We start from the raw sequence: 20,785 nt of genomic DNA on the forward strand, positions 1-20,785 counted from the left end.
CAAAACAAACTTAAGGTCCAAACCCGAACAAGCCATGGTTGAATTTCGTCTGTGAAATAATTTTTAACGCATCCACTTGTTTGACTTCAATCTTTAACTAGAGCTGTGGAAGGTTATCAATTTGTGCAAATTCTGCTACAACTTTCATGAGATGGATCAAAACAAAAAGTAAAAACTAACATCAATTAGAAGCAACCATTATAACTTTTGAAAGGCACATTAGGGTTTACTCTAGATGCCGTGCGGGATCCAAAATGAGTTGCTTAAGAAAAGTTGGGGTTTACTCCATTAAAATAAAGCTAAGTTGATTACACGAATTCAACCACCAATTCGTAAGAGATCCCTTTATTTTGAACTTGAAGGTTTCATATTTACAATATCAGCAGGAAAGAACAGTGCCAAGCTCTGTCTTACTTTTTCTTTTCTGTCCCACTCTATAATTTGTATCTCTATTAGGAACAAGGTTTGACATATACTTACAATCGGGAAATTTTGCTGCTTCATATGAAAATCACTTTTGGGATGTGAGACCCCTTAAAAAGAATACACCTAAGCCGCCAGCAACTAAAGTTAGAATAACAGGCAGGGTAATGGAGTCGACATCGGTAGCTCTGCCTATCCTATCCATCCTCTCCTGGCGAGCCCTCTCTCCCCAGTATTCGTGCAGAAGATTGCTCAGGTTATCTAGTTGGTGCATGATCTGACGTTGTCCCCGTGCAATTAGCAGAATCTGTTTCAGGACATGAGCAATGTGTTCAAAAGGCAATGAGATATAAGTGATAGTTTCTGTATCAGTCACTGACACATTCAATCAATATTGCGCAGAGAAATTGTACAAGCTATGGATAATCATATGGCAAAGAAAGCATATTACTATGAAAAACAGCGCATTTATGCCTATTTTGATATCCTCATGGAAATTGGTCTAGGCGGTCTTTCTCATCACCAGGGATTTTGTCTTTTCACCATCAATTTTTTGACAATATCACCTACTAAGTTCCAACCATTCATGTCGGTTTCATGCTCACTTTCATTCCACATTCCTATTGTCTAGCCACTTCTCTAAATCCTTATCATGTCTTGTTGAACCAAAATTTCAAAATTTTAACCCTTAAACTGAAAGTATACAACAATTGTAATTACAGCATAACCTGTTCTAAAAAGCAGACTACAAAAATGTCTCGTGTTATTCTACAAGGTTCCTGAGATTTACCATATTAACAGTCCACATTCATAATGATAGAAGCATTATACAGCCAACAGATGTTCAATTAGAGCCATGAAAGTCCATCATGTACTTCCATATTTTGTTTTAATTTATTCTTATATAACAAACACTACAAGCTGTCTTGAATTATTTGAATTACCTCTTCCATCAGCGGTGACTCCCTAGCCAGTTGTGATGAAGATGAAGAAGTTGGTAGTAGTGAACCATTACCCAACCCAGTAACAAAAGCAGAAGTGGGTCCAGAGCCATTGCAGGCTTCAGCCTGCATTACTAAGTTCTGTTGGCTACCTGAAACTTTCCTGATACTGAACTTTGAATTCACCTCCTCAACCCGAGATGTAAACTCATCCATCCTCTCATTCAGTGTGGCAATTTGTTCAGAAAGTTGAGTAATTACACCCTGATACATTCCCAAAGATAAATAATTCATAATAATTAATCGTATATCTACAAGCAACAACGAAACAAAAGAGAACAATAATATAAAGGAGAAAATGGAAAAGTTAACTATAAGAAAACTGGAATTAGCTTATTGAGCTTCTCTTTCTGCCTGTCGCATTGTCCATAATAAATAAAGGGGGAAAAAGTACATCAATAACATTAATTCCTCCATCATTTCAACAAACAGATGAAGATGGGAAATTCGGAGTGGTGCTAAACAAAAATAAACCTTAACAACTAACAACAGCCATTTATCTAAGGCAGGATTAAACTCACCTGGTTTGCAAGTGTGGTGGGCGGCTCAGGAGTTCTTCCATCAAACCTTCTACTGTTAACAGCAAGCCTTGTTAACTTGGACAGGTTCTTGTCTCTTTGATTTGCAGATGAGAGTGATATGCTACTGTAAAATATGTATGTAAATTTATCAGAGGTTCCTCAAGTTTCCAAATTTAACAATCAAATGCATTGAAGAAAGCTGTTTCAATCTTCAGATATTTGAAATCTCCACGTGGGTTTATCTGTCCTAAAGGAAAAAAAAACGATATTGGAAGAAATAGTAAAATCTCTGAAAGCAAAATGCATCTAATAAAAAATTTTAGGGGTCGCAATGCCAAAATATTATTGTTGAGATTTGCCTATTTATCTTCTATAGTCCTGTTCCTTTTTTCGATAATGTATTTTAATATCCCATAGTTTAGGATGGAAGATGTATCAAGATGTGACCCAAACAAGAAAATACCGGCTCAGATACTTATTTCTCCTATCTGCAGAAGCTCGTGAGAGAGCTTCTTTAGGGCTAGAAACCAAATCATCATCTATGCTGAGTTTTGTCTTCAAATCATCTGGCAATGCCTGCAGGTTGAATAAATAAGGACTACATATAAATCAGGTAAAGCATAATCAAGTAAGAGAATCCATACCATAACGTCATTGAGTAGCTTCTCCAGCTGAATCTGTTCTATGTAAGTGCGAGGAACATATGAGCCATCCAAGCCTAGCTGCTCCGCCACAAATTTAATATACAAACGATCTCTCCCTTGCACCTTGGTTCCAAAAACAGCATGATTTAGGTAGTGCCAAGATTTACAAAAACAATCCCAATACAGTAAAAATGACGGTTTACACTGAAAATACAACAGAAAAAAGTAAAACTGATAGTGTCTGGAGAATGGTAACAATTTCCTGTTAACTGTCCCAATGATGCACCAAATATATAATTTCACTTGTTGAAGAATCACATCCTGGAAGAGACAGGACATTAAAGGAATGAGGTAACTCAGTTATTGCTATAGGAGTAAAGCCATTTCAGCAATGAGAATTAGCTTGAAAATCTAACAGACAAGCATAGTTAAGCCAAGTTTTGGGAATTGGAAAACCTCCAAGCATAATCAACTAACCATATATTAAGGCCAAGACAAGGCATTGATAAACAGAGAAAAGCTGGAAAAACTGCACTAACAGATTTAACAGCTAAAAGATATCATGAGCATACAGTGCCAATTCATGTCAATTGATCAGATTGGCAAAAATAGAACAGAACAGTCAGAACTGATTATTACAAGAAAAAAACCATATACTTGATTGAAAATTGTTTTCTACACGACTGAACAAATGCAGGGAAACACAAACTAATTATCACTTAACTACAAGGTGTAAAGGACAGATTTCATTGCAACCAATATCTCATATAACAACAATCATGATAGTATCAATCTCCATAGATAACAGAACAATATTTCATTAAGCATCTTATATGATACACTTATCTTGACCATATTATCACCCTTTCCTCTCAATTGGAATAAGTTATTTGAGAGCCTAGATCTAAATTTCAAGTTTCACAGAAGATGAATCCACTTAATTTCAGAAAGTATAGCATAATAAACTTCAAGAAATGTTATTAATAAATGCATATATAAGATGTCAAAATACCTGAACATAATGGCGATTAAGCTGCTCTAACCAGTCAGTTTTAACACACACCCTATTGTCACTGAATACATGGCTGCTTCTTTTCAGGATAGTCGCAATTGTGTACCCCAAGGCCATTAGCCCTCCTAGAAGACGTACACTGACTTCGAATGTAATTCTGGGTGAAATTATAAATGGACTGTCTGTAACCCATTCCTGAGCACAATAAGTAGAACTGTTAGAAAATAAACCCAAGATAGATTATTCAGCAAAAATCCATTTGGCTTTTGGTTTACCTCCATAAGTAAATACATACGCATTATTTTTATGCCCCATTAACAAAATTGTAAACACCAACTCCAATAGCAATGTTATAACCCTTTCATTGATAGAAGGACAAAAGACTATTGGGACTTTAATTTTTTTAATCAGAACTGGTGCTTCTTTTTCAATACAGAACGTGAAGATGCCATAAATTCTCCCAGAAGATAATGCATGGCTAATGGCCAGAAGCATAAGTGTTATTTATCTCATAACAACCTAGTTAATAAAATGAGCATATAAGTGACGTTTTCTATACCAGATATTTAAAATTGACAGAGTAAGTTGATAAGCATATTCTCATTGCTGAATTTTGAGTCCAAGATATCGATCACCTCTTTGATACAATTGGCACTACCATCCTGGTAGTGCAACAAGTAGTGAAGGGCAAGCATCTCATTCCTAGAACTATAGGAACATGGTCAAGTACAATTCCTAAGATTTTAAGACCATTTCATCATTGGAATACTAGTGCAAGACGATGCTAGGCTATTGATGCTCGTTTTGGACTTTTGGGCTTCTTATATTCAGTAATTAAGTGCTTGCTAGTTGACAAGAAACAGTAATTGACAAAATTTAGCAACAGGTCTTATATAAAACAAAGTAGACATGTTGCACTGGCAAAGAGATGAGATAGTTGTGGACTGAATGCCGCATATAGGAAAAGTTAAACAAGTATAGTAGTGTAGCATCCAAGAAAAAGCAGATTGCAAAAGAAAAAGAGAGATTAGAGAAAAAGAATGGTTTCAAATGTCAATTGCAGAGGCAATCAAAAGTTAGGCCCAAAATCAAATCCCAAATATGGAGTGCTATATACTTAACATTTGGCGAAACTTATAAAATAATTCTCATCAAAGTTAAGTATGAAACTTCAAAACATATGCATTGAGAGGCGGCCTAAATTTACAGTCATCCAACCTCGAACATAAGATTGTACTTTCCATCCCTGTTCCTCATCCTCAAATACGATTGACATGCTTCAGGATCTTCACCAGGTGGTAGAAGATATATGTCATAAGTTTCCTCCTTTGTCTCCGTGTAATCTTCAGAAATGACAGCCTTGATTTGTTCAGCTGTAACTGATCTTGTTGACTGCAATGAAGGAGAGCAATTGGTACAAGAGTTAGAAGAAGAATACCATAAGAAGGCACATATAGCAAAAAACACAAAAGAAAATAATTAACATGAAGAAGTATGGAAAATTACCTTCAGAATATAAGTAGGATTCTGAAATCCTGAGAAAGGATTAAACTTGTTAGTTATTTTAACATGTGCTGTTCGGAGATCTGGTTCAATAAAAGCCTTGTACATGGGATAAACCTGAGTAGAAGAAAAAGGTTGTAGAATACCCAACAAAGAGATGGTTAAGGATGAGTTAATTAAGAAACACAGTGAGGAGCCCGCAGAAAAGGATCTATAATGAGACAAGTGAAGCACCGTTTCAGAAATTTGATGAATTATTTCTTCGGGCTCTTGTCCAGCTCGTTGAATGTCCCGCAGAACACGTTTGACAAGGTCAAAGTGAACTCCACCCGTAATAGAAACACGAAGATCTAGCAATGGTCGCAGTCTCTCGCTTAAGGCATAGATGCCTTCAATAATCACAATGCGGGAAGCAGGAACTTCAACTGTTCTATTAGCAGAAACAGTACAAATTAACTAATATCCTGTCAATTATAATGAATGTATCTAAGAAGAGGGAGAAGGGGCACAGTAGAGAAGGAGAGAAGGAGAGAAGGAGAGATGAGGTCAAGCATGAATGTGTAACAAACGAAATTTCAGAATACATAAAAGTCCACGTAAAATTATAGACAGAACAGTATTTCTAGCCTTCTCATTAGACGTGCCAAACAATTAGAGTGGTCATTAATTAATCATGAACTTCTATTTTCACTTATCAGTCTCGTACATCTTCCTTGTATGGGAAAAAGAATTGGAGATGGCGACAAACCTAGGGTAAAAGCATATGATGAAGTAGAGACAGAGACCACAACCTGTAACCTACACGAGAGCTAGTCTTGAAGTCGTATAGTGGAACCTGAACAGCTTTCCCTGCTTTTAAACCATGTATATTTTCGAGAAGAGTGTCATAATCCGTCAACCGTGGGTCTGTTTCAAATAATTTGCAACCATTAGAGTTCTGCAATGTTTGCCGCTTTCATATTGAATCAAACATAATGATCAATACGTAATTCAAAACAAATCCCAAGAACAAGAAAATAGCTAAAGTATGAATGAATTGATGTTCTCATAAGAGTACCCAAGATATTAAGAAACATCATGAGTTCAATGTAGCTCATAATTGCTATATCAAAATAATCTAGTCAAAGATTACCCACTATATCCTTTCGCAATATGGTTGGCACATAAAAGGTACTTTATCAAAATGATAAGATTGCTCAAATCAGCATCCAAATTGGCTTCTTGTACTTGGGACACGGTCCGTAGTTCAATAGTTTTTAGTTTTTACCTTATATCTAATGGCCCTATTTCCAGAAGCTCCACATTCCTTGCTAGTAATTCTTGCACTTATATATCTTGCTTTCTCCAATCATAGCTGATATCAACTCTTGTATCCTGTGACTAACTAATAGACGTGGAACCACACTACTATAATCCCATCTAAACATGAAAGTAGACTTCAAATCTACCTAAAATGTTTCTTTAAAACAAGCTTTTGCTATTAACCACAATCCATCTTCTAATTACAGGCTTAAAATAATCTATGAAGAAACAAACCTCCTTAGTATACCCAAAAATACTTGAAAGGGAATTTTTTTGATGCAAGTCATCAGCACCAATGTAATTCATAAAAAAAAAAAAAATCATTAAATGAATCAAAAGAAGATAAATTACCATCAAAGTTGCCATCAATGATTCGACTAGCATCATTGTAATTGTCCATGGTAATAACAGCAATGCTAGGCATAAAATTGAACACCTTCTCAGTGAAAACAGTCTTTCCAGCTCCAGATGGACCAGCTACACCTACCAGTATTATTCCATCATTCTTTTGAGACAACAACTGGCATGCCCGAATCACTACGAAAAAACCTTTCTCAAATGGCAATGTATCTTCAATCGGTGCAATCTCATACCTATCAGAGTCCTTCTTTTTAACCAACTGAACCTGATCTCTCAAGAGACCAGACCGCCGCCTAGGCGAATCTATACTAGTACTAGTATCTTGAGCCATCTAAGACCTGGAAAGTAAGCAGAATATCAGATTTCACTACTAGCAACAAAAAAATAAACATGGATTAAAAAGCAATTTAATTTATTTGATTAATCAGAATTTAATCTAGTTCAGCTTAAACTGTAAGTTCTTCTAGCAATTCAAATTCTCAATGATCAGTTATAGCTTTCACAGAAAGCTTGATTCTCCTTTGGATTAATATTTTGTAACTAATTATCATCCAAAAAGGACAACACTAACTGCCAGCTAAAAATGAAACAGTTATTTAAAACCTAACTAAAATAAGAAAAACAAAAGGAAGAGCACATAAATTTAAAGTCAAAAACAAAAACAAAAGAAAATCTGCACTCATGTGATTGATAATGCATAAAGTGAATCAACAAATAATTGTTCTAAAAAGTTCATACAAGACGAAAAAAAATAAAAAATTGAAAGTTCAGAAAGACAACAGTGAATAATACCTTTAATTAATCGGACCTTTTTTTTAATATTATATTATTATTTTATCAAATTCTCCTGCTTGAATAACACACCCTAAGTAAAAGTCTATCTTTGCGATCGGAGAAGACAGAGAGAAATGAAAGGAGAAGCGTGGCGGAGTATTATTGGATGCATTAATGGAAGTGTATGGCAGTTCGATGACGACATGTTTTCTAATTTTAATTTTATTTAATTATTCATGGTTTATCCTGTGAAGATAATCTTTTGTTTTGTTTGCTAACCGTCACTGCTTATGGACTAGGAATCCGTACGTCACGCCAAAAATGTCGAGAAAAGAAAGGGCGCGAAGAAACGGGGATTTTCTCATTTCTGTCCACAGTCCGACCCGGCCCAAGCTTTAGAATACACTGGCAACAGTCATACTCCTGCATTTGATGGGCGGACAAAAGAAACTGGGTCAATTACGGAACTTCTTTTCAATTTTGCCCCAAATATATTTGAGAAAGTTACATATTTAAAACTAAAAAAGAAATTCGTCAAAGAAAACTAAAAAAGATTATAAAACTATAAACATATTTAAATAGTGTTTTTAGAAAAATCAATATATAAAATATATGATTAGCGGTCACGTGATATTCTTTATTTATAATTTTTATAAAATCTATTATTAGACTTTAATATTTTAATATTTTGCTAGATTAATTTTTTAATATTAATCTATATAAATTTAAAATATTTATTGTTATTATACACGTATAAAATGCGATTAATTGTTAAATATTACAGATGAGTAAGAAAGAAAGTGTCCAATAAAAATAAGACTTTCTGAAATGCAATTCATAAAAGAATTTAATTGTATTGTGCAAAAGAAAAAGAACTTAATCGAGACAAAAAAAAAAGTTTAGGATTCTTTAAATCAAAATAAGAGAATATAGACCAAGAAAACCAATTGCGAAAAGTATAGGGACCTAATGTTGTATTTTGCCTTATAATTTAAAGGACTGATTACTGTTACTGAAGCCGCTCCACTCCTCTTTCTCTTTTAGCATTGCCCAACTAAGGGAAAGAGCGACAGAGACGGGGGTGTGAAATGGGTGACCTGACAGGAACACCTGTTCTCCATGGATATCGTATGCCTGCTGAGTGGGAGCCTCATTCACAGACTTGGATGGGTTGGCCTGTATGTGCAGCAATTGTTTTTTCTTTTGCTTACTACGATTGCTCCGCAAATCTTACTTTTTTAGTTAGTGATATTTGGTTTCTTTTCTAATTGAAAATTATTTACTCTTCTAAACACTATCTGTAGAAACGAAAAATGGTTTCTTTGTGATCTTTCTGCCAAGTTCTAATGGAATTAACATGTTTGATATTATTCTTCTATTCACTGATTGTCATAAAGAGTTCTCGCTTTCATGTGTGATTATTTTGTGGTCAGTGTTGCCTGATGTGGCTTGTTTTTGTGAGTTATACTATCCTTAATAGCTAATTAAACGTTTGATGAATGAATAATGATGTTTATTTTATGTTAGGAACAAAACTGCAAAATCTATTTTAGTTTCTGGGATGAATTCTCATGCTTCACTGATTCATTCCAAGGAAGGAATCCAGACTTCATTTTTTGCTTTTGATCATAAAAGTTTTGTTTCCTTCTGATTATCACAATGTATTGATTCTCGCAGCTTTAATATCTACATCCTGTTAGCATCATGATTTCACTATGGTCTTGCAATTTATATGTGGAGTGTTTTACTTTGATAGCAAATTTATATCTTGTACCTCTCTAGAGTTAGATCTTTCTGCTCTTCATACAATTCAAGAATATGTAGCTCAAAGCTCTGGGTTTTCTATTTCTGACTGAAAAAGTGGATTCTCCTGAGTTTATAACCATGATTAGTGCCGTTTTCTCGATTGGTTTTTAGAAAAATGATACGACAGAAACATGGATAATAGGCTAAAACCTTTATTAAATCTAATTCGGGTTGCAGGAACGCCCAGACAACTGGCGAAATAGTGCAGTACACGCACAGCAAGCTTTTGTCAAGGTAGCAACAGCAATTTCAAAGTTTGAGCCCGTGACTGTATGTGCAAGTACTGGTCAGGTTGGTTGACATTTTAAGACCACGGAAACCTATTATCTTGTTTATATGGAAAGTAATTTCTATTGCAACTGGATTTTAACCTTTTAAATCGTTGGATGCTTAGTGGGAAAATGCACGAAGGCAGTTACCAGAACATATCACTGTTATTGAGATGAGTATGAATGATGCTTGGTTTCGTGACACCGGGCCAACTGTGAGTTTTTTTCCCTTCTTTTAGTGGACTTTACTGTTTATTTTTCTTATCTCTCTCTCTAAGAAAGAATTTTTACTTGTGGATTTATGTTCTCATTCTGTACTATGGGGATTTATCCTTTAAAGTATATTTTCTGATATACTTATTTTGTCCATTCCCATAGTTTGTTGTGAATGCATCAAATGCTGGTAGCGTAGAGCAAAAAGTCGCAGGCATTGATTGGAATTTTAACAGTTGGGGAGGTGAGATTTTTAATATTAAAATATTGGATCTGTCACTACTCAGTTTCTGCTTCTGTACAGTTGTGTCTTACAGCCATCCATCCCAAAGATCATGGAATATAATGTTGCAATTTTGATGCTTTAATGGTATAGTGTTACATAGGATAATGCATGTGACCCTGCAATCTAAAAACTTAACAGGTTAGGACTTGGGTTCTTTTTCTCCTCTTGCATTGGTTTGCTAAGATGGTAGAACTCCCCCATAGTAGTTTAACTGTATCAAGAATCAAATGTGAGATTATGATACATTGATGTCGTGATTGTAATCCATGTGATAAGATGCATCAATACAGAAAAGTGGTGATCACTCTTGCTGCCACTTTACCTAATGTCTATCTCTAAATGAATCTAATCTTAATACTTATAGGGGTTGATGACGGTTGTTACCAAGATTGGAGTCTCGACCTGCTTGTGGCAAGGAAGGTAGATAGGGTAGCAGAATAGACTATATTAGCAAATCTTGTTTTGAATTTACTTTTTCAGGTATCTGGAAAATCAAGTGTTTCTAGCAATTGATAGCAATTATAACTTTTCTGTCAGATTCTTGGAATTCAGAAGGTTCCTCGGTTTCCTCATTCCATGGTTCTTGAAGGTGGAAGCATTCATGTAGATGGAGAAGGTAACAACTTCTGTGTTTGATGGTCAGAAGTTCTAAAATACTCCTAAGTTCAACTTTCAGAAAAATGGAATTATTTGCAAGATGCTTATGATCTGCAAATAAATTTGTGCACATATTGTGCATTTGTAGATGTATTATGGAGGTAAATAATGAAAAATCAATCAAAGATATGGAAATGCCTTTCTTTCTTCATAAGTTGATATCTGCTGTCATGGTTCCTATTTGATAAGCATACTAAAGGAGAAGATATCCAATTATTTTATAATAATCTTTTTCTGAGGTATTAACACATACCTTTGAATCTGTATTAAGTTATGCTTATGGATATGCAGATGCCGAGACTTGATGGATGGTTCTGTTTAATTTTAGTTGCACCTTGGACAAGTATAGTGAATATCATGTTTCAGCCGATGCATAGGGCTCCATTATGCAGTTTTAGGTTTATATACTTAATTTACAAATAGGGATAACTGTCAGGTAATTAGTTTAACTTGTAACATTGTTACAGGTTAATCATTTCGGAAATTCCCTGGAGTAACTATGTGCCTAATGAGATAAATTACCAATTTGATTTCGGGTAATATTTTTAATGGAAAAAGTGTTTACCTTGAGTCTGCCTCTCTGGTAGGTTCTGGGATGGTTGCATCCTCATTCTTCGTTATACTCCAAAAGAGGATGTCATTTTTGATAGCTTCTGGATTTCAGTTGAAGATTGCTAAAAGGTAGTTGGTAAGGTCCACCATATGTTGCGAGAACATTGGGCTTCAGCAGAATCACAGAATTCTGAACTGTCTCTCTCTCTCTCTCTCTCCAGAATACTAGCCTGAGAGTTTTTAACATAATTTTTTGTATATCTTTCCCTATTCTAGCGTAAACCTTCCCTACTCTAGCATAAACCAACCTCCTGCAAATATTTTTAAATTGAGAAAAAGAAAAAGACAGAATATTAATTACTTCCTTTCTATTTATGCATTTGAATTTGCTTTGATTCATTCAGAATTTTGCTATTCCTTTAGGAACATGTCTTACCACTGAGGAGTGCCTCTTGAACAAAAACCGGAACCCGCATTTAACTAAAGAGCAAATAGAAAATGAACTTAAGGTATATCTTGGAGTCCAAAAGGTTATTTGGCTGCCTCGCGGATTATATGGTATGTAGTTTTGCAGTGCTTTCCATTTTAGGTCTTCTTTTGCGTCAAGGCACTATTCTGTGGTTTTGATTTCATGTGATTCTTGGTCTTATCATACAATATGTTGGCATCTTCATGCGAATTTAAGAGTAATTTCACATGACCATGGGAGTTGGAGAAGAAGTGAGGAAGAAAAAGAAGAGTAGAAATGCAATTTTAGTTTATAGAAATAATCTTTTATTCAATCTAATATAATAAATAGTAATTTTTTTTGTCAATTTGGAGTTGATGGCTAAAATTGAAAAGTTTCAAGTAAGATGATAAAATTAAAGAATAGACTAAAATTGATAACATGGGTAAATATTTGGATATTTCTTTTCTCATTTGGCTGGTAATTGATAAAATAAAATTAACACTTAGTTAGATCAACAGAAAGCCCTTTTTCTGAGTTAGGTAAAAAATGATGAAACCATTTACCGTGATCATTAACAGGTGATGATGACACTAATGGTCATATTGATAATATGTGCTGCTTTGCAAAGCCTGGTGTGGTTTTATTGTCTTGGACTGATGACGAAAAAGATCCTCAGTTTGAACGATCCATGGAGGCCTTATCTATTCTCTCCAATGCTACTGATGCTGAAGGTAGGAAATTCCAGATAATTAAACTCCACGTACCAGGACCACTCTATATGACAGAAGAAGAAGCTGCTGGAGTTATACAAGTAAGAACTAGCTCTCTGGAATTCTGCTTCGTGCCTCTCCATATACTCTATGCAAATAATATATAGCTTTAATGTTTGAAAGATAATGGTTGTCAAGATGCATCTCTGACAACTGATAGCTTAGTAGTTGGTATACATATACTTGAGAATTTACGGGGTTTTAATGCTTGCATGAACAAGACATGTTTCTCCTACTAGAATTCTTATAAAGCACATGGCATAGCTGTACAAATATAGGACACAATCAAGCTTAATCATTAAAGGAATACACAGAGAAGATACAAGACAAACGGTTAACCAGGGAAACATTTGTTATTGTTATTCTTTTATGTTTTTCATTTCTTTTTTCAAATAAAAAGATAAAACGTGTTTGTTAAAATTGTTTTGTTTTCTCTTTTCAAAACTTTTACATAATCATTTAAGAAACAAAACCTATTTTAAATAAACCACTAAATCTTGTTTTATCTCTTCACATTTTTTCACATTCTCATGTTTAATAATCTCTTTCATTCTTATTTTCTCTCTACTTTTGTCTCCCTACATCTTATCTCTTTCTATTTTTTCTTCTCAAAACAACAAATGAAAAAATTAAACAATTCTTAGGTTTTTATTAAAAAAAAAAAAAAAATAGAAAAATGATGCCAAACTAACCCTAGAACAGGAACTAGACATGTCAAGCAGATTGAAAATTGAAAACTGAAAAAAAGTTTCCACTTTTTAATTCTATGCTTTCAGAGTTCCATAGAATGGGAGTGGCTGTTTTGATTTTTCATATTCATCTTCGTTTTGTCTTGGGTTTTAATGTTCACATGGTACACTGTTCTTTTTCCTCCAGGGATTCTGTTTGTGCATTTGATTCTATTTTGTACTAAGCTTCCAGGAGTTATTTAATAAAATCTTTCGCTATTGTTATGTCAAATTTAGTATAAAATTCCATGTTAATTGCCTTGTAGTTTCTATCGAAATTGATTTCGAAAGAAGTTCCCTATTGAAGCAAAATCACAACAATGGCTTGCTGTATTTAATGTGTACGCATCACTTAGAAAAGTTAAAACAGCAAACATTGCCCCTGCATGAGCTATTTTCTGAACTTTCTGCTAGTTTTTCCTCCATATCATGTTAGTCTCTTTACTTTGAGTTCTTTTTTATTTGTTTTTCACTTATTTCACAATGCTTGTTGGTGTCTTCTTTCCCTTTTTTTTTTAATTTTTTAATCTAGCACTATATGATGAATCAAACTTTATTGCATACAATTGTGATCTCTTTTCACTGTGGACCATCGTTCATTCCTTTTGGAGTGACAAACATGAAAAAAGAATGCCACCATCTGCATAAAAGTGCTAAATGCTTTGGGAGTTGAAGGACTTTACAGCCATTTTTTCTTCGTTTATAATCGACAAAAGATTATTATGGTCAGTATTGTTATGCTGGTCTTTAATGTTGTATGACAGGATAATGAGGCTAAACCAAGACTTCCAGGCACAAGACTTGCTGCTTCTTATGTAAACTTCTATATTGCGAATGGAGGGATCATCACGCCACAATTTGGGGACCAGAAATGGGATGATGAAGCTGTTCGTGTCCTCTCTCAAGCCTTCCCAAATCATGAGGTAAGCAAATATTTATGTTCAATTTATCTATTTACAGCATCAATGAAACACGTGACAATTTATAGCACGAGATGCCACTAAGATAAAATGATTAGCTGTACGTCCAAAGGACAGGATCACAGGCTTTTGAAATGGAGATTTGGTCTGTGTCACACTGGTCGATTGAGCACTGAAACGATTACCAGTTACAGCTGTATGTAGTGAATAAGTGGGTAAATAATGCGAGCAGAGTTTCTTATTGATAAAAGGAAAACTGCTGCTTCTTCAATTTTAGCACTTTCTGTGCATCTCGACATTGCGTATTGTGATGAAACTACCTTCCTTGACAACTTTACTTGAGATAATGCTCTAATTGATTGTCGATGATGGCTTCTTTCTTTTGCTTTTTTCCACCCTTGTCGGACAAATTAACACCAATGTTTTGCTGATTCCAGGTTGTGAGAATTGAATGTGCAAGGGAGATCGTTTTGGCAGGTGGAAATATTCACTGCATCACTCAACAACAACCGGCTGTTCCGCCTAGTAAAATTTGATAACTTTTATCTGAATCACTATTAACCCATCCATTAAATAATTAGTGAAATAGGTTAAGCTACCGGTTCCATTGATTGTGGAAGTTTACCAAATGATAAATCAAATAGGATAAAATTACAACTTCAATTTTGGTCTGTGCTTCTAGCTTTCGGGGCTCTGTTCCTGTGAGAAAAAGCCAATATATGTGTTGTATAAGAGTGTGACAGACAACACAACCCTTATACTTCAGTGGTTCAATCCACTCTCAGTTCGCATTTTTTTCTGGACTATCCAATTTTGCTATTGGATTCAGTTAAAATTAAGTGAACTTTCAGAAATTCTTATTGATTCTTTTATAAACTTATTTTATATTATAATTGGTAATGAAAATAATAACATTACAGAAGCAACTAATTTTATTAAAAATCTATTCGTAAATAAAAAGAATCTTTTATAGGATTAAATCAAACACAATTTCATTATAATTGGTATTTAAATAACTAAATGTAGACCTCAATTTTACATTTGGGTGTTGGTCCATAAAAGACCCATTCAGAAATTATCATTTGGAAAGTTGCTAGTTTCACCATCTCAATTTTACGGATATGCAGTCACCTGCTCACCATCACTGAATTAACTTGATTTTACATGTTACTGTTTTCCTAAGAAAACTTTATATTCCCTTCCACAAAAGAAACTATATATTTAATGGGCAATTGACTTAATTATAAATTATTGCTGAAATAAAATAAAATGAAATAGCAAGACTTTACAATAATACAACAACGATAATCATAATATCAGAAAAATATATTTAGCTAATGATGATTTGATGGAGATTTAGCATTTATATTTAGCAACTTTTACCAAAACCATGTCCATGTGTTTGACGGAGCTTTGAGAGATCCAAGAATTTCTTTTTCTTTATTTTTTTTTTTTAGAGAAATTATAATTATAGAATAAAAATAAAAAAGAATAGAATTGCAGTGGGTCTCAATAGTCATAACTGATCTGACATGGTAGCTTAATTTAGTTTCCATACACAGAATCAGAAGAAATGCCAACTTAGGAAGATCTAATCTTTTTCTCTTTCACACTTTATAATTATTGTAAGAGAAAGTATATAACAATTTATTTTCTTTTATAGAGAGAAAAATAAATTATGGGTTGCACATTTTCTGGTCTGAATGCTCTATACGACGCCGTTAATGGAGGAGGAGACGTTTGGATCAATGAAAACAGGTTTCGGATCGTTAGACAGCTAGGCGAGGGCGGTTTCGCCTATGTCTACTTGGTCAAAGAGGTGCTGGTCACCGACACCTCTGCCATCGCTGGTGGTGGTGGTCTTGCCAAGAAAGTCAAGGACACTTCTCATCTCTCCGGTAGATTTTATTTTTTTGCCTAATTCTAATTGCTGAAATTAAATGACGGATCTTAGTGATCTATTATTTTTAGGTATAGTAGCTAAAGGAATGTGATTTGTTTGGTGCAGATGATGGAACATATGCAATGAAGAAAGTATTGATTCAAAATAATGAGCAATTAGAGTTAGTCAGAGAAGAGATTCGTGTTTCGTCTTTGTTTAGTCACCCTAATTTGCTTCCTCTTCTTGATCATGCTATTATTTCTGTTAAGGTAAATTACTATTTACTGTCACATGTTTTTTCCCCCCTAATTTTTAACCTTCATGTTACTCATGTTTAGTTATAATGGATATTATTTTCTTAAATCAAATGTCAGACCTGCATCTATTATTTCTTCATGACAACTTAAGTCTCAAGTTTAACCATATCTAAATCTAATTGAAATCAACTCTAGTGATATTGATAGTTTATTGATTCTAGTACCAAAATCTCTTTGACGGTGGATCTCAGAAACATGTTTTGAGTAAAAGATATAAGTTTTGGCGGAAAGTTATATAAAAGATCAGGTCATTAAAAACATAAAGAAGAATAAGATATAAGCTTAGGTTACTAAAAGAACACACAAATGAAGAAAAAGGTGAAGTGTTTTTCCTTGAGGTGAATAGAAAAGCAATATGATTGACACATTATCTTTCATCCTGAGTTTTATAATTTTCTTTTAAGTGAAGGCTCTCTTATGTGTTTAAAGATTCATACTAATACTGATAATGATGGAACTGATAGAATTACTTGGTTCAGTGAATTCTTGTAAGTAACTTGAGTATTGCTTGTTAATGGGATTAAAATGATTTAATCAGTCAGAGAAAACTAATACCATCAATTTAGAGTTTCTGGGCAAGTTTAAGTAACTTCTTATTATTTTCTGTGTTCTTCAATAATCAATAATAGTTAGAAAACGAAACTAGTAAAAATAGATGCACCTAAAGAGAAATATATACTTCTCGTGGGTAGAGCATCGCCTGATTGATATATGAGGTTTAAAGGAACTTGTTGACATGTTTCTCTTCTTCCATTATGGTTCTTGTTGGCAATTTCTTGCTGTTTATGCCTGTATTTTCTATAGGCTTTCTCAATGGATCTCTCCTATCTAGTATTAGGTGCACACACCAGTTATGAAATTGTCATTGCAGAATCCCCAACATTCTTTCTGGGAATTAATCCATGGATATAAATGAACTGAGAATTTTGCAAGCCCATTCCTAACCACAAATTTTGGTGACAATGCCATGCATGCTGCACATTTCATTACTTCAATCAATAGGAAATTGTAACTAAAACTTTGTCTTGGAATATATTTTCTTAAACCTGATTGGCTCATCTCCTTGAACATCATTTAGCCAAATTCAGCACGGGCAGTGTTGTTTTCTCTTCTTAAAATAAGTGATGTGGTTACTACTAATTCTTTTAGTTGGTGACTTATTTTAAGATTCCTCATTGTGTATTATTTGGTGTAAATAATTTCCATAAAATTGGATTTTATGCCATCTTGTTTTCATAATTTAAACTTTTTTATCGCTAGGCTAATCAAGAAGGCTCTTGGAATCATGAAGCATACCTGTTATTTCCTGTTCACTTGGATGGAACCTTACTGGATAATTCCAAGGCTATGAAAGCTAAAAAGGAGTTCTTTTCTACTTCAGATGTTCTTCAAATATTTCGACAGGTGAAAAGGATAAACTCCTTTTTACGTGTTCTCTTATGCAATGTGGTTTCATGGGCTTGAACAAACTTCTCTTAGAAAGGCTAAAGCCTCACCTGCAGAGAAATTAAATGCCTGGCATTGACTAGATATTATCGCGTTTCATGTATAAGACGTTAGAATTTACTGGTTATTTCAAAATCACAGCAGTTTTCTAAACTTGGATATGTTCTTTCACAATTTTATTTATAGAGCTCTAGAATTAATCTGGAGAGAATGGATTTTCATCGTTTCTTTCTTGTTTGCATCAATAGAGAGTATTCTCATTAATGTTAAAATTTCAATTTATGCTGTAAGCATTATCACTAAGAATATATGTGCTGCAGCTTTGTGCTGGACTGAAACATATGCACAGTCTTGATCCGCCGTATGCACATAATGATGTCAAACCTGGCAATATACTTTTAACACGTAGGAAAGGCCAACCACCTTTAGCAATATTGATGGATTTTGGGAGTGCTCGACCTGCAAGGAAGCAAATTCGATCTCGTTCAGAGGCACTACAATTGCAGGTGCAAATTCCGACTCATTTTCCTTTCCAGACTTTTCTATTTGTGTCATACTTTATTCTCTTTGACCATTGTCACTATTGGCATGGCTCTGAATGCATGCTTTCCGAATTTATGCATTATTATTTTGCTCGTGTACTTATATGACCATTCAAGTATATGGTGTTAGAAATGCACTTTGTTATTTCAATATAATTCAAAGTAATATGAATCTGAATCTTATATTGGAAACATGGCTCTGCATTTTCTATCAAGTTTGGTTAGTATAGTAATTAAAGTAGAGTACGATTTTGACTGGATTTTTGGCTGCCTCTTGTGTAGGAATGGGCATCTGAACATTGTTCAGCACCCTTTAGAGCTCCTGAGTTGTGGGATTGCCCAAGTCATGCAGACATTGACGAGAGAACTGATATTTGGTCATTAGGATGCACGCTATATGCCATAATGTGAGAATCAATTTGTTTCTTCCATTGTTTACTTTGATATGATAATATGCCTTATTGTCTGTTTCTTATGTGGTTTATCAATTTTTGATTATATATAATTGTGCCTGCCTTTTAATCATCAAGCGTGTAAACTAAACATCAAGCCGACTTCGGGCATGTTTAAGCTAGTTGTCTGGATCACATGATTAAGGCCATCAGTTGTTGTCAATCTACCTTGAAATCAATGTAGGACATACAAGCAACTATCGGTAAAGAAGCGAAATATCTCAATCATACTAGCCGTAGTCTTGTGAAATGTATCTTTATTATAATGTTATGAATTCTGGGATTTGGTAATTTTAAATTTTAGAGTCCATTGTAAAAAGAACAAAGATGTGTAGGGTAAAATTGCAATGAAAGTATTGCTCTAAACTAAGTAGATCCGAGGAAAAGATTATAGCAGGTCTCAACTAAATTAGGACTAAGCCTTGTGTGAATAGCTTAGTTATTTCATTTTCTTAATTAGTTTCTGATATAAGAGTCTGAATAGCTTAGTTAACATTGAGCCTAAACTCAACTCATCTTTTAAACCGTTTTTAATGTTTTCTTTTACTTTCAATCTCTAAATTATAGCATAAAAATATTCAATTCCACAAATTTTGAGAGGTCCACTTAATGAGGCCAACAGGCCTAATTCTCATGAACTGTAGGGGCTGCCACAGTGCCCCCTGATACATGGTTATAGAGTAATTGACACACCATTTTTTGTGCTTCTTCTAATGTGGGAAGTCCTATGTCTTCCTCCACTTCTCTCTCTCGGATACTTTTTTCTTTTATTCTGGTTATCTACTTCACAAGTATTTGCAAAATATAGTTGCCATCATAACCAGGAATCTATTGTTTTTACCTAATCTACACCTTGGCTTTGACAGCATGTAGGCCTAAATTTGCATTTGAACTCATTTATTTAACCTTGCAAGAACCATGAATGAACTTTAATGGAGATTCTTCTTTAATGGGTTATCAAATGCACTGGGTTCTGTACTGCAATACTGTTTATGGAAACAAACTCTGTTCACCACTGGGTTGAATGCTTCTTAAATATCTTTTATAAGCATCCTTCACACATTGTCATTTTTCCATTTAGTTCCACTTTCCTATTTTGGTTTTTATACTTCAAATTAAAAGGTGAAATTGTGTATTTGAGTATGCTTATGCATGAAGTCCTTGTTATCAGAATATCTATGATTGTCATCCAGTCAGATCCATTTTCGGTGGCATTATATTAGAGTCTGGGACTGTGCCATTAAATGACATGCATATACCAAATGGAGTGATTCAATTTTCTCATCACAAGCATTGTCATTTTATAATTATGTGAGAAACTTGGAAATTGAAGCGTTTCACGAAAGCAAAGCTAAATCTCTTCGACTTTTGTTGCTGCATATTACCTGTTACTTATAGCTGATTCTACACAGGTATGGGGTATCTCCATTTGAGTATGCACTTGGAGAGTCTGGGGGGAGCTTACAATTGGCCATTGTAAATGCGCAAATAAAATGGCCAGCTGGCCCCAATCCTCCATATCCAGAAGCTCTACATCAGTTTGTCATCTGGATGCTTCAGCCACAGGCAGCAGTTCGCCCTCGCATCGACGACATTATAATTCATGTTGACAAGTTAATCCTGAAGTTTTCCAATTAAGGGATTATGGAACTAAAACAGTATGCTTTGACGGTGCAGCAATTGGACATGCATTTGAGCAACTAGGTTGTGCACCAATGAGTGGCAGTAACAGAAAATAGAAGTCCTTGTTAAAAAGAGGTACAGTCACAGAGATGTTTGCTTTTTCTTGGAGTAGTTTTGGCAGTTGTGCGTTGGCTTAATGTTATTGTATCATTGTCACAGCTATTTAAATTTTACGTTCTGTAATTTATTAAAGATCAGACTGGCACTTCAAAAATTCATTGTTTACTTGAACCATAATAATTGATGTTACTCTCAAATTTATGTATGTGGG

At 34.4% G+C, this 20,785-nt stretch overlaps 3 protein-coding genes across 5 annotated transcripts; 2 read left to right on the forward strand and 1 right to left on the reverse strand.

The window, feature by feature from the left end:
• Positions 1–317: 317 nt before the first annotated feature.
• Positions 318–7,721, reverse strand: LOC8264570 (inorganic pyrophosphatase TTM1). 2 transcript variants are annotated; one of them, XM_002511970.4, is made up of 12 exons: positions 7,559–7,721; positions 6,758–7,104; positions 5,896–6,010; positions 5,339–5,534; positions 5,108–5,221; positions 4,820–4,993; positions 3,602–3,796; positions 2,590–2,712; positions 2,409–2,521; positions 1,946–2,069; positions 1,368–1,628; positions 318–730 (listed from the first exon to the last, which is right to left on the reverse strand). In XM_002511970.4, the coding sequence occupies exons 2-12, from the start codon at positions 7,095–7,097 to the stop codon at positions 512–514; spliced, it is 1,974 nt and encodes a 657-aa protein (XP_002512016.2). In that variant the 5' UTR covers positions 7,098–7,104; positions 7,559–7,721; the 3' UTR covers positions 318–511. The 2 variants fall into 2 exon arrangements, with proteins under 2 accessions (XP_002512016.2, XP_015584520.2); XM_015729034.3 differs by lacking the exon at positions 7,559–7,721 and having other exon boundaries at positions 6,758–6,889; positions 7,000–7,494.
• An 820-nt stretch (positions 7,722–8,541) lies between these two features.
• LOC8264571 (agmatine deiminase) lies at positions 8,542–15,046 on the forward strand. 2 transcript variants are annotated; one of them, XM_002511971.3, is made up of 10 exons: positions 8,542–8,718; positions 9,524–9,637; positions 9,741–9,830; positions 9,994–10,072; positions 10,479–10,534; positions 10,652–10,730; positions 11,747–11,881; positions 12,353–12,585; positions 14,037–14,195; positions 14,630–15,046. In XM_002511971.3, exons 1-10 carry the CDS (start codon positions 8,629–8,631, stop codon positions 14,726–14,728), a joined length of 1,134 nt encoding a protein of 377 aa, XP_002512017.2. In that variant the 5' UTR covers positions 8,542–8,628; the 3' UTR covers positions 14,729–15,046. The 2 variants fall into 2 exon arrangements, with proteins under 2 accessions (XP_002512017.2, XP_015584581.2); XM_015729095.2 differs by lacking the exon at positions 11,747–11,881.
• A 542-nt stretch (positions 15,047–15,588) lies between these two features.
• LOC8264572 (serine/threonine-protein kinase 16) lies at positions 15,589–20,779 on the forward strand. The gene is made up of 6 exons (XM_002511972.3): positions 15,589–16,090; positions 16,201–16,343; positions 17,652–17,795; positions 18,158–18,343; positions 18,662–18,786; positions 20,244–20,779. The coding sequence occupies exons 1-6, from the start codon at positions 15,871–15,873 to the stop codon at positions 20,467–20,469; spliced, it is 1,044 nt and encodes a 347-aa protein (XP_002512018.1). The 5' UTR covers positions 15,589–15,870; the 3' UTR covers positions 20,470–20,779.
• The last annotated feature ends 6 nt before the right edge of the window (positions 20,780–20,785 follow it).

The sequence above is a fragment of the Ricinus communis genome, chromosome 1, assembly GCF_019578655.1.
Source record: "Ricinus communis isolate WT05 ecotype wild-type chromosome 1, ASM1957865v1, whole genome shotgun sequence".
NCBI classification, from domain to species: domain Eukaryota; kingdom Viridiplantae; phylum Streptophyta; class Magnoliopsida; order Malpighiales; family Euphorbiaceae; genus Ricinus; species Ricinus communis.

Coding starts and splice junctions, on each gene's coding strand:
- LOC8264572 (XM_002511972.3), top strand. CDS start 15,871: ATGGGTTGCACATTTTCTGGTCTGAATGCTCTATACGACGCCGTTAAT. Junction 17,796..18,157: donor TTCTTCAAATATTTCGACAG/GTGAAAAGGATA, acceptor TATGTGCTGCAG/CTTTGTGCTGGACTGAAACA. Junction 18,787..20,243: donor TGCACGCTATATGCCATAAT/GTGAGAATCAAT, acceptor GATTCTACACAG/GTATGGGGTATCTCCATTTG.
- LOC8264571 (XM_002511971.3), top strand. CDS start 8,629: ATGGGTGACCTGACAGGAACACCTGTTCTCCATGGATATCGTATGCCT. Junction 11,882..12,352: donor GCTGCCTCGCGGATTATATG/GTATGTAGTTTT, acceptor GATCATTAACAG/GTGATGATGACACTAATGGT. Junction 14,196..14,629: donor AAGCCTTCCCAAATCATGAG/GTAAGCAAATAT, acceptor TGCTGATTCCAG/GTTGTGAGAATTGAATGTGC.
- LOC8264570 (XM_002511970.4), bottom strand. CDS start 7,097: ATGGCTCAAGATACTAGTACTAGTATAGATTCGCCTAGGCGGCGGTCT. Junction 6,011..6,757: donor CATTGATGGCAACTTTGATG/GTAATTTATCTT, acceptor TATTTGAAACAG/ACCCACGGTTGACGGATTAT. Junction 1,629..1,945: donor CCACCACACTTGCAAACCAG/GTGAGTTTAATC, acceptor GGAATGTATCAG/GGTGTAATTACTCAACTTTC.